The sequence below is a fragment of the Drosophila montana genome, unplaced genomic scaffold (assembly GCF_035044405.1).
Source record: "Drosophila montana isolate Dmon_TW-CO22-7 unplaced genomic scaffold, ASM3504440v1 contig_3325_1, whole genome shotgun sequence".
In the NCBI taxonomy this organism is placed as follows: Eukaryota; Metazoa; Arthropoda; class Insecta; order Diptera; family Drosophilidae; genus Drosophila; species Drosophila montana.
In genome coordinates this window covers 539,484-557,235 of record NW_026998209.1, presented here as the reverse complement: position 1 = coordinate 557,235, position 17,752 = coordinate 539,484, and the positions used below count along the sequence as shown (strand labels likewise).

The following is a 17,752-nucleotide window of genomic DNA, read 5'->3' as shown; positions in this document are numbered from 1 at the left end:
GATCCAATTGAACATTATCGTGTACAAAATACCCTGTAGCTGGCTTCAAACCTAATAGATTCGTATATTTTTCAGAAATTTTAAGGCTGCGTCTTACACATTACATGTTGAAAAATAAGGTGTTAAAGAATAATTGCGACAATAAATGAATTTAAATTTAAATTAATTGAATTAACTTAAAAATCAAGAGTATTCAAAATCGATTTAAGTGTAAAAGGTATATAGAATACATCACAATCTATACAATTTATATACACACACTCATAGCACTCATATATGTATATACATATATATATATATATGTATACCCATGGACCCGGAGCGATAAGAGCTATCATCTTTGCAGTACAATTAGAATGCCCTATAAATTAAGCTGAGCTCGCGCAGAGGCCATAGTACCTTTAAAATTGTCGTGATGGAATTGTTAAACGCTGTGATTCTGGGACTGGCCGCTTTTAGCCTGACATTCCAGGACGTAAATGCGAGTTGTCAACTTACATTTGAGTCACCTAAACCGCATATCGTAACACATTTTGGATCGAAGCATTTGGTCAGCGAGAGTGCATCGATATTAATACGAGATAAATATGAAACAGTTGATCTATATTGTGCCAATGGATTCAACACACATAGCAACTATGGAGCTTACGAACATAAAAACCACCACGTTAAATTGACTTGTGACTCACCCGAATTTTTTTTCGAAAACGAAGGAACTGATCGAATGAACATTCACGAATTGCATTGCTTGGGCAGCCAAGTGTCAAACATGTATGAGAGCCGCCTGTCTATGCCGGACTGCAATGGATACATGAGTCTCGTTGTTGGCCAGGACTTTGGAACGCTCGGCTCACTGAAAACGGCTGCCATATGCTATGACATTATTAAGCAACAGTTAAAGTATGTCAGCTACACTGCATATCCACCCAAAATAAGGGTGCTTGAAAAGGTAAAAGCATCTGCAATATCGACGCAACATATTGGAATCAACAGTATCTCATTTACAGACTCAGGCTGGCCAACTAAACGAATTGGGTCTAGACATTAATGTGGCTTACAGTAAAAGTCTCTTCAAGCCGTTCAGGTAAGCTCTACGACTGAATAAGGAAGTAAATGTTTGGGAAAAAAAATTAGTAGGATTATATAAACTTTTACGCTGAACGCGTTGAAAATGGGTAAAAACGAGAAGGAATGTACATCTTCGGCAAGCCGAAGCCTCTTGTAAACGATTTCCTTACCGTTTTGCAGATATGTGAGGGTGGTGAAGCTTGAAAATGCTGACCTTGATGAAAATACACAAGAACTTCACCTTCGACCGAATTTACTATTGAAGTTATATGATATAATGGTCCGATCCGGCCAGTCCCGACAGCTTTAAAACTGAGAGATTCGCTCCCATAGAAACAGACAAACGGCTGTTGCAGTTTATGGGGTCGCAAATGTCATCTGATTTGCGTTCCACGTTGCATGGCAATATTATAAGGGCATTAAAAAAGCATGACAGGCAGAGGGGAAAGGTTAAAAGTATAGTTCATAAAAATGTTTGGTTCTATATACAAAGTATAGATATCTTTATGATAATGGTAAAATTTATGGTAATGGTAAAGTTATGTTAGGCCTTTTGATTAAAAAGATTCAATCAAAGGAGTTATAACGATTTGTAGGCGAAACACTTGATAGCGCCATCTATGGATCAAACGGACAACTACTGATATTCACTTACTTGCAGTGAGTCGACCATCAACGAGGCATTCAGCAAGGACAAGCAACTGAAGGCGCTTTTTGGTGAGGAAACCTTTGAGTATACCAACCTGATACAGGACGAGGCCTTTACCAAGGATATATCAGCGTTTAAGGAAATGCTAAGCATTGTCTGGCTGCGCGCCCTTCGCACCGGAAACTGGCGGCATCTGCTTAACGCTCTACAGACAGCTAGCATCAATGCCAAGTATGATGTCCGCGTTGGTGTCTCTGGTGTCGTTGGCCTGCCAATGCTGCAATCCTGCAATGAGAGTCGCACACTGACCATCGAACTGGACTCGGGAGATACTCTCTCCGTGCCGGCTCACATCTGGGCACATGTGCGTGCGTTGGAGCCAACGGTGAACGGCACAGATGAGTTTGTAGTAGTGGCCCACAATTCCCCCTTTGTAAGTGCATATCGAGAATGAGAACAATCGAATCTGTATTAATCTATCTCGCTTCCAGTTCACTAGCAATGAGCGGGAGGGCCTGTGCAAGAGCATGTGCCAAGAGGTGCCATGGCTGAAGAACAGCCTCTTTAGCAAACTTCAGCACTATCCCGTCTATGGTCTGGTCCAGTGTTGTCGCGTTGAGGATGTTCGGGACAAATTAGATAATTTCCCGAAGCTTATCGAACCTACGGAGGAATGGAAGGCCTATACCGAGCCTAAGGCCAACGAAGACATCGAAGATTAGGTTGGTAAGGGCGAGTATATAGACGCGTGCTGATAATTTAAGTGGCTTTGTATATTTGCCTGAAGTTGTCACGAATTACACAAACAACCTCAATATCACTTGCATTTTCAATGTTAATCATTTGACACGGGCAACGCCGGGTGACTTAATCTGGCTTTAACGTGTGTGTTTGTTGTCAAAGCCATATAACTTGGCATATATGTATGTATACGAAGAAAGTTAATTCCAATTGCATGCATGCGCAGCCGTATACAGGGTATCTTCTTGCCTGCCACCGACCTCGACTAGACTTACCTTCCTTTGATTATTGCCCTAAATGCCCGTTAAGTTTCAATTGGACAACAGTTGTGGTTTTTTTTTCATCTATTAAATTTTGTCGCTTTTTTGACTGAGTGGCTACTTTGAGTCATTCGGTTGGGCGATTAGTTTGGGTCAAACCATCGATTATTGCGGCCACTTTGTGTGACTGAAGGCGATTTAATTGCCATAAGCCACAAAGTGGGCAGACAAACAAATTTATGATATTAGTTTCATTCAGCTGAAAGCTGAAAGCGTTTAGCGAGCGAAAGCCTTTAAGGACAACAACAACAGATTGTTGTCAGCCATGAATCTGGCATGTGGCCAGGAGTTCTCAATTGCTTTTGGCCAAGTGACAGGCGACTAATGCGTCAAAGTCCGCATTGCTCCGCAATCTCCCGCAATGCACATCAAGCGACAACAAATAATTTATATGGTTTTTAATTAATTTTCAAGTAACAGCGAAAAGCCAAATAAACAAAGAGCGAGCAAGCGCGAATATCTTTGGCACGCCGAAAATTTAATACCCTTCGGACGATTTTGCACATATGAATCGATATAGAGATCGAATGGGGCCAGATCCGGCATATAAACTGGCTGCAACAGAAGGACGGACCTGTGCAAAGCTTCAAGGCGATAGCTTTAAAACTGACAGACGGACAGACGGACATGGCTATGTCTGTACTGTACTGTACTGTATAGGATGAAATATGTCTACTTCTATGCGTTACACATTTGATGACAAAATATGAATACCCTTCACAAGGCGGAAACATCAAAACTTTTCCGGTTTGCCTATCGACCTGCTTAAACCTGTGTTAAACTTTCTCGACATGAATATCTGTTGTTGCCTCTCATATTCTATATTTTTTCATGAGACGGCGGCGGGTATGACGAATTCTGGATGAGATTTGTGCATGTGTAGGAGCATAATAAATAAAATAAGTCAAAGCCACAATACGATCAATGCCAATCAATCAATAGCCGGTATCTATGCAAATATGATGCTTGTCAGAGGGCAGAAGCGTGAGGCTGAGCCCGATTTATATAGGTATTCAAATAAACTGTATACTTTTGTCTGGTAGACGCAATCGAAGTCACACTTTTACACTCGTGAAATCGGCTAAAACTTAGACTATAAACACTCGTATAAGCGCGCTTCAGCTAAAGTGTTATATGTATTATATTATCTATATATTATATTCCCGTGAGACATCGGTAACATCTTCCTCTGGCACAATTGATATGCCTAGCTGTTATTGGAGTGTGAACGAAAATGCAATACACTTGCCTTTTGAATGTTAGGGTATTTAGTTTCGGTTAGGTGTTAATTGAACTGTCGCTCTCTCTTTTATTGTTGTTCGGTCCTTGTTTTGGGTACATTTCGTGCTTTCGTTTTGTTCGTTTGTTTGTTTATTTACTTTAATGCTTGATTTATGCATCGCAGCTAAATGAGAAACCACTTAGGCAGCGCGTCCTGTGCCATTCTGTTGCTGTCCTGACCCGGTTCCGGTTGTCGGCACTTGTGCATAATTTAAATGCCTCAAGTTTATGGCGGGCTGAGGGGCATGGTGTGTGGGGGGGTGGCGCCACCAAACAGCCCACCGCTTAATCAAATGTACTTGTAATTCCTATAATATAACTTTAACAATTTGTTGTTGTTGTTCTTTTTTTTCGCTCGCAAAATTCATTGCATACCCCGGCGCACACACTCAGAGCGAGAGGGGAGAAGGGGGTGGCAACTGATTGGGGCTTGGGACTTCGACGTTTTACGACTTCATTTGGCGTTACGTGATATTCCAAATAATGAAAACCCGCAGCGGCAACTAAAAAGCAACAGCGTAAAACTGCTGTGGGAAAAGGGCGTACGGTGGGGGAGGGGGCGTTGCGTAAACAGGCGGCTGAGAGGGGCAGAGCGGGTGTACGCTTCCGGGCGTATGGTGTCGTGGGTCGGTCGGATGTTGAGGCCGGTTAAAGGGAATTTAAGTAAAACATAAACGCAAACGGAAATAGCCAAAAAATTTAGCGATTTTTGGCACGCGACTTTACACGCAGGCAACAACAGCAACAACAACAACAACAACAATAGCGGCAACGCCAGCAGGTGTTTGGTGGGCGTCTGCGTTTGCGTGTGGTTGTGTGTGTGTGTGCGTGTGGTTGTGTGTGTGTGACACACAAGCCGGCTGCATAACAACAACAACAACAACAACAATAAAAGCCCAAAAGCAAACAACACAGAAACAAAAATGTGCACAAAGCGCAAAAGAAATACACAAAAAATAAAGTACGAGTGCATGAGCTGGGTATGCTCGACTAGAAACTACCCTATACATTTTACGAACTTTTTTCATAATACACACACACAGAAACCAACACACACATCCACACACACATCAGCTGTGCCGTGCTTTTCCTTGCCCTAAAATTGGCATACAATGAAATATATTGTAATTCCTTAAATTTTCTTGTTTTTACAAAACGAAGCTCTGCTAAGATTTTGAAAACACATTGAATAACGTCGGTGTTTGTAGTCCGATCGTTATGAAATATTCAATTTTATGCTGTATGTGCTATGCGAACTTCTCGAATTCCTTGTATCTGCAGTGGGTACAGGGTATAAAAAAATACCGGCAAAAAACTAAAAGCAGACACGAGACGAATGACAAAGAGAGCGAGAGTGAAAGGAGTGAGAAAGAGAGAGGGTGTTGGGCGTAAATGTGGCACCGTAGGCGTGGCCGGCGTTGCGGGCAAAGCAAAAAGAGGAACACAGCCAAAATGTAGAAAGAAGAAGCCAAATTGCCAAATCGGGGGCGTTCACGAAGTGCGTGGTAGCTGCATAAACGCGACGAATAATAAACAGGAAATAGTAAAAGAAATCGAACGTAAAAAGTTCGATTATGGATAAGACCGCAGTGTCCAAACGGAGTCGTCCATCGACTTGTTATCGAAGCAGACAACTGATACGTTCAAACAATATTAGGGGTATTCCATTCGTAGGCCAGTGTAACACCAGCAGCTTTTAAACATAATCAAAAGTTATTTTATTTATGGGTTTCATTTTGAAATTCAAGCGATGTCATCATAACCTTTGATCAAGCTTATCGATATATTATCGACTCGCACGAATACGATTTTCATGCTGATACTTCTTGCCTGTATATAAAGTTAAATATACCCTACTCCAGAGAAACGTTTTGTTTGCCCGATCCTGATCACGTCAGAATATACGTATATTCATCTACTCCGATATTCAATAGTTGCTTTGTACAGTTGCGAATTGTGGCGATAATTTTTACTATCGCATAGCTAAGAATCGGATTTAGAAATTGTATCTCGCTGCAGTCACGGCTCCAGTTAAGCATTTAGAAAGAACAAAAAGAAAACAAATGAAAAATCATTGAAATTTTGGCTTTGGAGCAACTGGCACTGCGCCCGGCAACTTCTGGCCCCCACGGGCTACACACACAGATCCCCTCTTCCCGCTGTGCAAAGTTCACAGTTCCCGTCACGCCCGCAACGTAAAGCGGCGCGTGCTCAGCTGCAATACAACCACACACACACACACACACACACACACACACACACACACACACACACACACACGCACACACACACAGAGTAGGTAAGCGCGATACGGGATTCATGATGTTTTCTGTTTGCCTTCTTCCTTTGTGGGGCTGGAGGGGTTTGAGTTTTCTTTTGCTTTTCTTTTTTTGGGGCACATGTACCGCTATTTTCATTCGTATTCAGTTGAGAAAGGTATTAAACCGGAAAAACACGTTGCACATCGATGTATTCCCTGGTGGCCGGCAGCGCCCCCAGTCCCCCTGCCCATCGTCAGGTTCAGCGACGTCTACAGCATCAGCTTCAGCTGCGGCACGTGTATTTACGTCAAGTCGTCGACACGAATGGTGGCGGCATCCGCCGCTCTGCCACCTGAGTGACCAGCGCGATGGTGTTGTATTGGATCAGGCGGAAGGGGCTGTGTTGTTTATAGGGTAGCTCGGTGGGCCAGTTCGGGAATGTCACCGAAATCAAATGAAATTACAGCAGCAAAGTGCAGAAGCAGGCCTGTGGAGATGTTAATTAAAAGTGGGCCGAGCGTAGAAATTAGTTAATTAATATTAAATTCAATTTGAAGGCGCAGAGCTGGACCTACAATTAGGTTATCAAATGAGCGCCTCGAGTCCAAGTCACTCGTTCGCACGTGACACCATTAAAACCAAGTGAAACGTGCCCCATGCCTTGGCCAAAACCACATCGAACGGCATTTCGTGGGTCTAGGCGCATTTGCATGTATCAAAGGAATCCATCAATCCATTGAGATTGGGCGTAGCCTAAAGAAAACCTGACTGTGTCTAAATAACGAAAATAGTATATATTCCAATGGCGTTTTTTAAACATTCGCAAGTACATTTGTGAATGTACCAAATGTACCAAATGCTGATTGTATTTAATCAAAACTAAATTCAAGATGAAAAATTAGATTTAAATGTCTTGTAAGTAAGAATTCATTTCAATTAATATCAAGACTGTTTCTTTGATTTATATTAAAAAAAATTATAGTTTTTATACAAATTAATACAATTTTAAGAAGAAATATACTTGAAGTTCTTACAAGTGTTTGTATTGTATTTAATGTATTAAATGTTGAAGTTAATTGGACTTTAAAGCAAGCGAGTCAAACGAATAAACACGAGTGAAGCATTTGATTACCATTTGAATACTCAAATTAGTTAGCAATAACATATTTGATTATATTCGATTTCAAACTATATTATTAGAGAAGTGTTTATAGAAATTCTCAAAGTCCACTCAGTACTCGCTGTCATTGCAGTTTTGTTCTCATTTGAGTTTAAGTGAATGTTTCAAATGCAACACCATTTCAAGCTATGTATGTAAACTAGAAATATTTACAGACTGAGCTGGCAATGAAATGAGCAAGAGCGCAGTCAAACTTTTGGCTATTCAAATATGTGTCTGATGATCGATGTTAAATGTAAGTGAGCCAAGAACTTTCACATAACTCAAATTCAATTAACTTGCGTCTGTTGGCAATCGCATTGAAAACAATTTGTTGTACACCATGCAGAGTTAAATCATAAATATGACCAACAAGCACTTCAGGTCGACGGCAGAACATGGCCCATATCGAATATGCAGGTTTTCCAATTAGCATTTCTTTTCAAGTTCCAAATATTGCTTTACCGCATATGTTGCATTAATTAAATAAATGTGGAGACATTGTTCACCAGAAAATAAATTTGTTTTTCATTTAAACATCTGCTGTACATGGCAAAGCGAAAAAAAAAATATAATAAATATATGAAATTTTGCAGGCATTTACTTTGCATCCGGCTTTAAGTTGTCTCTGGCTATGCAAGAAAATGGCAAGGACCATGTACATTTGTATATTGTAAACCACATTGCTGTGGGCCATCGATCAACAATCAATCAAACGACAAATTGCAACTGCATCGCCATCTAATACGAGTAATGCTCAGTGCATAGAGCCACCCATCATGGCATAAGTTTCAAATGTATACATATGTGTGCACACTTATCCAAGCCAACCTGGCAGCCTGTGGCTTAAGCTATTTGTTTATTGGTTATCCCTATGGCAACACCTTTGGCTCTGCCTCTGCGTCTCCGTGTGCATCAATATACAGTATTGGTCTCTTAATTTCATTTACAATTCAGCTGCAGCGTGAATTTGCAATTTTACATACATTTTCGTATAATATTAAACCTTGTTGGCCACTGGCAAAATTTCGAATTACTATCCATAACAAGAAAATCGCAAGCCGCCGATGGAAGACGAATTCCAAATACCCTAGCGCATAAATATGCATTGCATAGCCAGAAGCTAAAATTTGTATGTATTTAAACGATTCCACACGCACCTATGGAAAATTGGTGAAAAACGATTGTGTGAAACTTCTCTGTTTACCATACGATACGCTTTTAAGGACGTTTGTAAATATTTCCTGGATACAAAATGAAAATCATAGATTGTAAATGTTCTTCAAACTCTTCGCTAAAGCTCTACATGAAAAATGAATACGATTGTGGAAACTTTACACGCAAGATCGGAAAATACGTGATAAGCTGCTGTATATAACTATTTTTCCTATCATTCGATTGGATTCAAATTATTCACAAAGATCTTTGTCATAATACATTGCAGACGTCTGAAGAGTCCTCCTTCTGTGCTCGAAGCATACGGGTCAAAGGTTATATAAGGCTTTACACACAAGTCTAGCACACGCTGAAGAACAGAATGTGAATAGATTCCAATCGGTACTGTGAAAAATGCAAAATATTACGTATGATATGCGTAAAATCAAATTTTAGATTTCAAGTCTTTAGCCTTCATATATCCAAAGATTGCAGTGTTTATACAGACGGACAGACGAACATGGCTAGATCACATCAAAGCGTCATTCTGATCAATAAAATATATATACTTTATTGGGCCAGAATGCCTTGTTGCCAATATTCATTAGATGCAGTGCTTCAAGCTTAACACGGGCTAAGCCGGGTGATTCTCGCATGTAAGGCCCATGGAAAATGATGTGCATAATTTTTCGAGCTAAACATTTTGTTGTGTGTTTCAGAAGCTTGATCCAATATAGAATACAGAGTTTCTCAAGGCTTTAGTGTTCATTCCTAAGCAGCTATAAGATACAGTCATACGATTCGAATCGTTTGGCCTAAATAAATTAGGCCAATGCTGAAACCAGCAAAGTCTTTAAGATATCTTTACTTACACCCTTCCTAGAATAAAGACAATTTAGGCAAACAAACAGAGTTATAGATAGCGCATCTTGGTGAAATAAATAATAATAATAAAAAATTATATAGCAAAGACTTTATCTAAATTATAATACCTCAGACTTGATTAGGGTATAAGAGCTCAAATTGAATAAGCCAACAACACGAACCGCAAGACGAGCAGCTACGTTGAAAACGATTTTCATAAAATAACCAGCAAATACTATATATATATATATATATATATTTAAATGTATGTTTGTCGATATAGAGGCGAACGATTTGTAGTAAAATGTTAACAGCAATTTATAGCACTTGTGCGGGGAATACGAGTTGGCTAGCCAGATGTCCAGATGGCCAGCGGGTTGGCCCATACAACTGTGTTGTGCAGTTGGCAACACAGGCAAAAGTAAAATTAAGTCCAATTTACAATTCTCGCCGAAGACAATATACACAGAGCGTGGGAATGCGAACAGCTCTATATGACTTAAATAGTTCACAGTGAATGTTACTTGGGCTAGGCCGGCTCAAATGTCGTTCACACAGTCACAACTCCACAATTAATTGAGTTATGACAGTTGAACTTGAAATGCATTTGACTTGCACAGAGTTCAGTTTAGCTTTGACTTCTTGATTGGCCAAATGTCAATTCAATTAGTTCGGGAAGTCTAGCAAATTGATTCAAAGCAGTCACGTATGTAAGAGCGGCTCCAAAGTGGTTCAGAGTTATGAACTTGCTAGATTTGGAAATTTTAACCACAGGCTCAAGAACAGTCTGTATACAGTAACTGAATCACATTCATATTTGTTTAAGTGATAGAAAACAATTTTAAGGTTGATTGAAATGAACCACTTATTCACAAACGATTCAAAATTGAACCACAGAACGATTAAAATGCGGAACATATTCAAATTAACGACTAGTTCAAGAAAACTTTAGAGCAAACTGATGAAAAGTAATTTACGTTGGATGGCCCAACTTTACTTTAAGCTGGTTCAAGATTGTGTATCAATCACCTAATCAATCAACTACTAGCTCATATTCATAATTGTACAAAGTGATTGACAACACATTTAAGATTGATTTAAATGAACCACAAAAATTTCAGAGTAAAATTATGGCATATAATAAACATTGGATGCCCCTATTTAAAATATATCTATACTTATGAACTAGTTCGATAACGATTTGAAAGTGGTTCTCTGAGAAAATTGTAATACCAATTGCCCTGTTGGCCAAATAAATATCGATTAAATTACTTGAATTTATATAAATGTGTGGGTATGTAAGGGGTAAAGGGTATGTACATACATGCTTAATAGCTGTTAAAGAGTATTTGGCATTCGAATATTTAAAATTTTGCTTGCTCTTTTCTCCAGAGCTACAAACTGGGCCTTGCCGTTGTGACGGGCAACAGCAATTGCATTGAATATTTGTTGTTCAATTTTATTGCAAAACTAAAGCATGCGGACATTGCTGCTTCGTTTGTGAATGCACAGGGATAATCAAAGGGATTTGCGCAGCATGCACACGAAGCGCTGTCCTGTTAAAGTGTGTGCATGTGTGTGTGCGTGTGTGTGTGTGTGTGCGTGCATGTGCAGCTAACAGTGTGCATCAGCTCCAACTCTGTCGCACACACACACACACATACATACATGCAATGCCATATCTTTATATTTGCTCTACACAGTTACCCAATAGCTGTCATAAATATTTAAGTTCCATTTAAGAACCTTTCATTAGAAATTTCACACGGCGCTTCCCATAAAACTAAAGATACACAAATGACGCCCAAGGCAAGCGCGACCTTCCAACCCGTTCAATAAAAATATCCAATTAATCTAAAAGAAATTAAAAGTTAAAAGCTGTGTGTAAAAATCACATGAAAGATGTCTACCTTCGGTACGCCGAAGATTTAAAGCCCTTGAAGACGTTTGCCTAACGGTTTTGCAGATATGTGAGATTAGTGAAGCTCGTGATGAAAATATCTTGGAAGACAGAATATTGTGACATATATAATATAGCAGTGCGAAATTGATATGATTTGGCTCATATATAAACATCATAGTATAATAGTATGATATCTTTTATACCAAAAGAGTTTTATTTACTAGAACTTCTTTTACGGCCGATATTTCCCATATGATTTAGTGTTTCGGCATATAGTGAAACTTATAACTGCCGTGTTTGGTCGAGATATTTCGATACAAGAAATTAAACAGCTATATGATATAGTGTTCCGATCTTGCCGGTTCCAACATATGAACTGCCTGCATCAGGAAGAGGGTACTATGCAGAGCTTCAAGACGATAGCTTTAGAGCTGAAAGACTAGTTCGCATAGAAGCAGACAGACGGACAGTCGAATAAGAGGACATGGCTCTATCAACTCGGCTGTTGGTGCTGTTCTTGAGTATATATACTCTATGGGGTCGGAGGTGTCTCCTTCTATGCGATACACATTTCTGCCAGGGTATTAAGAGTTGTACATATAGATGATGTGCCATACAAGTAAATATATATATAATTAAGTTTTGCACGTTTAATTACTTTAAAAAAATATATTTCAATTCCTTATTTTCACTTAACGGCTACTTCTTATGATGAGTACATTCAGATTTTCTTCCCGAATCTTAACTAATTCATTTATCTGTTGCGGTCGCTTAGCAAACTTCGTTTTGAGAGAGTTTGAGTCAAAATTGAGTGAAGTTTGAGCTGCGTCAGCAATTATGCGTGGGATAGTACTCTGATGGGAACATTGACAGTGGCGTGATATTTAGGGTGAATTGTTTATGTCTACCAAAGGGGGACAGTTTGATCTTGACCAATGTCGATGTTATCACCAGGCTTTTTGTTTACAATATTGGACATGTTTATACTTATGCTTATGCTTGTGTGCTAAGTTATGTTAAAGGGTGGGTGCGACTATGGATATGTCACTATATATATATATATAAACTTGTTTGATAGTTTAGGTACATATTTAAGCTAGTTTCCATGCATAAATCAAATATTTGGTCTGTTAAATCGTGTCCAGTCCTGACTGACTGATTGTTGATCAATGCAAGCCCAAACTGTAAGCCGCGAGGGCTACAAATCTGAAATTTTAGCTGTTCCTGGTTGGTCTTTAAATATTTCAACCACAATATTTATGGATAGTTATTTCACACGATTCGTAAAAACGTACCCTCTTAGTTGGCGAATGTGGGTCAAATGCTGCTGGAGTTTAGGTTTCGGTTTAATCCGATCGGATTCAAACTTATTTTCAAAGCTCTGCACTTTACATTTCATGTTTATATCGCGAGTGAAGAGCATTTTAATAGAACTGAAGAGGGAAAGAATAAAATTCGGACCAAATAATATCTGGTATCGTTATATTCGACTATACTATCAACATGCTCAGAATGTTGATTAAACTGACGTCAATTATTGGACAGCAAGGCAATTTCATAGAACATAGAACAAGCTGCTTTTGGCCATTTGCTATTATAAACTTTATTGACGTTTAGAGCAAGGTGATAATAAAAAAATAAAGCCTTTCAAGCCGTGTGAAGGTGTGTTTGTGTGTGCGTGTCGAATTGTTGTAAACTTTTGCACTGTGTGTATGGATTCAATATTTATTTGATATTTTTGGTTATTTTTCGCTTCGTGCTTTATTTGCCTTCGACCTGTAGCTCGTGTGCTCTTTAATTACTCTCAAAGCTGTAATTATGTATGCTTGCCAAATAAAATGTTGTTCAAACATTCTGTTTATTTTCAATATTATTTTAATGAAATATTTCATTAAAATATATCGACGATTGCATTATTAAAGGCACCATTGGCTTGACTTTTTACAAATACGTCCTCTGCTGGGCAGAAAGTATTTTGATTTTATCATTGCCTTTGTCATGTCCAGTTATATGTGAATGATATTGGAATATTTTTCTCAAGACCTCTAAATGGATTGGTATATGGCAAGTTGGATTGAAGCTTTATATAATTTAAGCCTTGAGCCTTTGATTGGAGTATATCAACGTTTTTTTATACCCTGAACCCATTGAAAATGGGTAAAAAGTATATAATGTATTTGTGCAAATGTATGTAACAGGCAAAAGGAGGCATCTCCGACCCCATAAAGTATATATATTCTTGATCAGCATCAATAGCCGAGTCGATCTAGCCATGTCCGTCTGTCTGTCCGTCCGTCTGTCTGTCCGTATGTATGAACGCAAAGATCTCAGAACCTATAACTGCTAGAGACTTTTAGCTGTAGATCCTCCTAGTGCCTGTGCAGATCAAGTTTGTTTTCGATATTCGATAACTTGCCGCGTTTCCAAGTAATCGATAAAAATCGATTTCGAAATCCTGTTTTTTGAGCAATTTTGGTAAATAATATCGAGCTAGAGTCACCAAACTTGACATGTAGCTTCTAGAATAGTATATATATATATATATCAAGTATCTTTCATTTTATACCTATCGCCTGTTGGAAGAAGAGGGTTCAGGGTATCCCCTAGTCGGGAGCTCCCGACTAGAACCTCTTATTTGTTTTTTCTTAAAAACTTCAGAAGTTAATATACAGAAATCTCTCAGTTTATACTTAACAATCTCTACAATCCCTGTTTCGATTTTTGTGTGACTTTTAGATATTAGATATTTTATTCCAATTATAACTTAATAATTGGCAATTATCAAAATGGCCTCGGGACTTCTTTTTTGTGTGTGAGAGCAGCAAACGAGGATTTGAGAGATTCCACCCATAATGAAGCATGGGTGAAAAACAAAATGCATGCGAAATACTCTTGCAGAGGATATTGTCATTAAGCCAGGAATTATGCGAAGCATTAAAGGAAACATTTTCGACCCCAACAAGCGTATTTTTCTATAAATTCTAGCGCTGTGTCAACGGCTTAGTCGATATATATAGGGAAATGTGAGCCTCTGTCGGTATGTCCAGTCTCCATGTTTAAGTGTCTCTCTGTCTTAAGTAGTACACATATCGCAACTGGCCTGATCGAAACAGTAGAGCTACGATCGGTCGAAAACTTAGTTCTTGTATATTCTTTTTTTTATACTTCACATACATATGCAAAATGCTATCAAAGATCGGTCGAAAAATCGGTCTAATATCAAATTCTTGTTTAAAAAAAAAACAGTTTTGTTTTTCAAGATAATCTGAACAAACCTATTCTTAATTAATTTCAGTCTGTTCCTAAAATAGTTTGTAAAACAGTAAGCCATAGGGTATTTAATGTACGGCATGCCGAACCTTCTATTCTTCTGCAGCCAATAGACTATTTGATATAGGCACAAAAACTATAAAGATGGATTGTTTATATGAAAACTGTCTTGTTATGAAAGTATCTAAAGCTGCCTCAACAATTGCGAGGTAATTGTCATATGAGCAACATTTTCCGCAAGCATATTATTCAAAAATATGAATAAAATTGCAGCCCAATAACAAGTTGATTGCAGTTTAAAGAGAAACACGGTTTTGCTAGTAAAACATATAAAACGCAGGGAATAACTGATTTTAAAGCATTGTCAAACTTAACATGATGATTGCAATGTAGTCTTGATTAAAGAAGAGTATATAAGACTCGTTACAGCTTAGAGAAATGTTTTGGTTGGCCGTAATTTGGCCAATAATTTTACATATTGTTAAAAGCGGGCGCACGCTGCGTATGAGCAACCTGTAAAATGCATTTGATTATTGTGCATGTTAAATATGCACTTTACTATTTATGCATACATTTAGGCTGTTGTTGTTTTTATTGCTGCTGCTGGTGCTGGTGCTGGTGCTGCTGCTGCTGTTGCAACTTAAGTGCATAAATAAACACATTTTAATTAAATTAAAATAAAATGCATATCGCATGCATTTATTATCGATGTCCACATCCGACAGACCGACATCCGACGATGAGCTGAATGCCATTTTACAATGCATAAATTTATGTCATGTGCGTTGCCTACTTTTAGGCTGCCAATACCAAATATATACCCGTTCGCCTGCGCCTTACCCTTCCCCCACTTGTCATGGCTTTAGTTTTCAAATCGAATTAGACCCAGGGGCCGAATTGTGCAACATTTTCGATTTCGATGGCATGGAAAGTACAGCGCTTGGGGACAAGTTGAACTCATTTACTCGTTTCGTGGCCTTCACTTTGGTTTGAGTTAGGATCAGGTTCCCCCGAGCCGACGCCAGCCAGTTGCCAGCTGCATTAAATCCAACTAATAAGCCCACTGCCGCTGCTGCTGAGTTCAGCTGCCCTTCAACAGCCGCAGCTTTAATCAACCAATCGAACCGCCCCAATGAATCCAAAGGCAAATACACATATCACAAATTATCGCAACACATTGATTCACATATCAAAGGACTATGGGAATTAGACGCACACACATGCATATCCCCAGAGCAAAGTACATCTCAGCACTTTCAAAGGAGACCTCGACTAATGAGTAGGCATTCATGTGGCGGATTTAGTTCAAAACTTCGCCAAGTCTCCCCCAAATCCTAGGTAAGACCGATCAGGAACTACTACAACTAATTTTGTTGCTAGTATTATTTACATGTAAGATGTAATTATTGCGTTCATTTGCATAATGAGGTATTCTCTAGTTTAATTATACATTAGCATTTAATTTTTGTATATTTTTTTGAGAATCTATACCACGCTCTACTCCTGGACGGACGGACTAGCTTAATATATAGCAAATTTTTCAAAATCGAAACTTTATTTTAGAGTTAATAGATGTCAGCATTAGCAGCCGAGTTGATTAGACCAAGTCCATCTGCTTAAATGCATCAATCATAGACACTATAAGAACTAGAGACTTGAGATTCAAATAGTAATTCCCGCGCAGATCAAGTTTGTCTCAAATCGATCAACGATCCACGCCCGCCTTCATGATACCATGATTAAGAGAACGTACAGGGATCATGGAAGTTACAGCCACCAAATTTGTTATGAAACTATCGTAGATTATGCGCACGTCTTGTGCATTCAACTTTTTAGATGCATTCAGTAAAGTTCAGTTCTTATAAATTACATAAAAAAAGAGAATCTTTTAAGTGTAGCCTTGGGCTTTGGTATATACACATTTTAGTATGCCATATTTATTTCCTGAAAGTTTTAAAAAGATCTGCTCACTCTGATGAAAATTGCTAGCAGTAACAGCAAATCAGATAAAAAAAAAAAAAATAATAATAATAATAATAAAATTAATCAAAAAGATGGAACTCTTGACGCCAAAGTTAATGTGGAATCAATTTCTCTTAACGTGGAACTAAGGGTAGAAGAAGCACATCATAGACTAGCATATGCATAGAAGAAAGTTTGAAATGTTGTAAAGGCAACTCGGCTCTGAGCACAGGGTAACTCCTAGTCGGCCACTCCCGACGCAATTACTTCTTATTTAATTTTTTCATTAGCAATTTGACAGATTTTCCTTCAATACATTTGGAATTTTAAGAATTATTCATAAATCTCCCAATGTTGGATAATCAAATCGTAAAATTTCCCAAATATTCTCAAGCGTGCATTAATTAAGAAACGTAAACCACATGAAATACGCATAGTTAAAATGTTCTATGCTGGTTTTAGAATGGAGTTTTTCAACATACCTGTTAGCTGGAAAATCAAACGCACCGCAATCAATGCGTTTCAAAGTTTGTCAATGAGATATTGTTGGGTTTTAGCTACCCCGTTTTGTTTATTACTCCGCGATCCCGGTAATTTGTTAATTATATTTTGTATTAAGTTGAATAGCACACACAAAAACACTCAACACCTTGCGGCGGCCAATGGAAATATCAACTTTATTTTTATTTATTATTTTTTTTAAATATTTTTTTTTCGGGTATGCCACACAGCTTATGCGTTTAAAACAAAAACAAAAAAAAAAAAAATAAATGCCCAGCACAAAAAAAAAAGAACAATACAACAATCCTTAGCATTCACAACGCTACTCTCAGTATGAAGGGCGGGCGGCGGCTGGCGCAATAGCAATCACAACAAACAAGAAACACGCGGTACGCGGTCGTAAAGTCGGTAACCGGGTACAAGTAGCCGGAAAAAAAAAAACAAATTCAGACTAGGAAGCTACACACGTTGGGAGCGTAACGCAGTTCACGACGATATCGTCGCTGCCCGGCTCATTGGGTCACTGAAGCAGCCAGTTGCACTGCCAGTTGGTTGGACCTACAATTCGATGCTAGACAGAAACACACAGAGACACGGACGCACACACGGGGAGACACG

At 38.7% G+C, this 17,752-nt stretch overlaps 2 protein-coding genes across 2 annotated transcripts in view; one reads left to right on the top strand and one right to left on the bottom strand.

Moving 5' to 3' along the window:
* The window catches only part of Ten-a (tenascin accessory), a 301,282-nt gene extending 284,005 nt beyond the window's left edge, over positions 1 to 17,277 (bottom strand). Inside the window, exon 1 of the mRNA XM_064691025.1 lies at positions 17,116 to 17,277. The gene's annotated coding sequence lies outside the window, so the exon portion shown is untranslated. The remainder of the gene's footprint in view (positions 1 to 17,115) is intronic.
* On the top strand, positions 400 to 2,530 carry LOC135434471 (uncharacterized). Its single transcript, XM_064691069.1, has 4 exons — positions 400 to 949; positions 1,008 to 1,084; positions 1,730 to 2,150; positions 2,209 to 2,530. Exons 1-4 carry the CDS (start codon positions 416 to 418, stop codon positions 2,437 to 2,439), a joined length of 1,263 nt encoding a protein of 420 aa, XP_064547139.1. The 5' UTR covers positions 400 to 415; the 3' UTR covers positions 2,440 to 2,530.
* Positions 17,278 to 17,752: the final 475 nt, after the last annotated feature.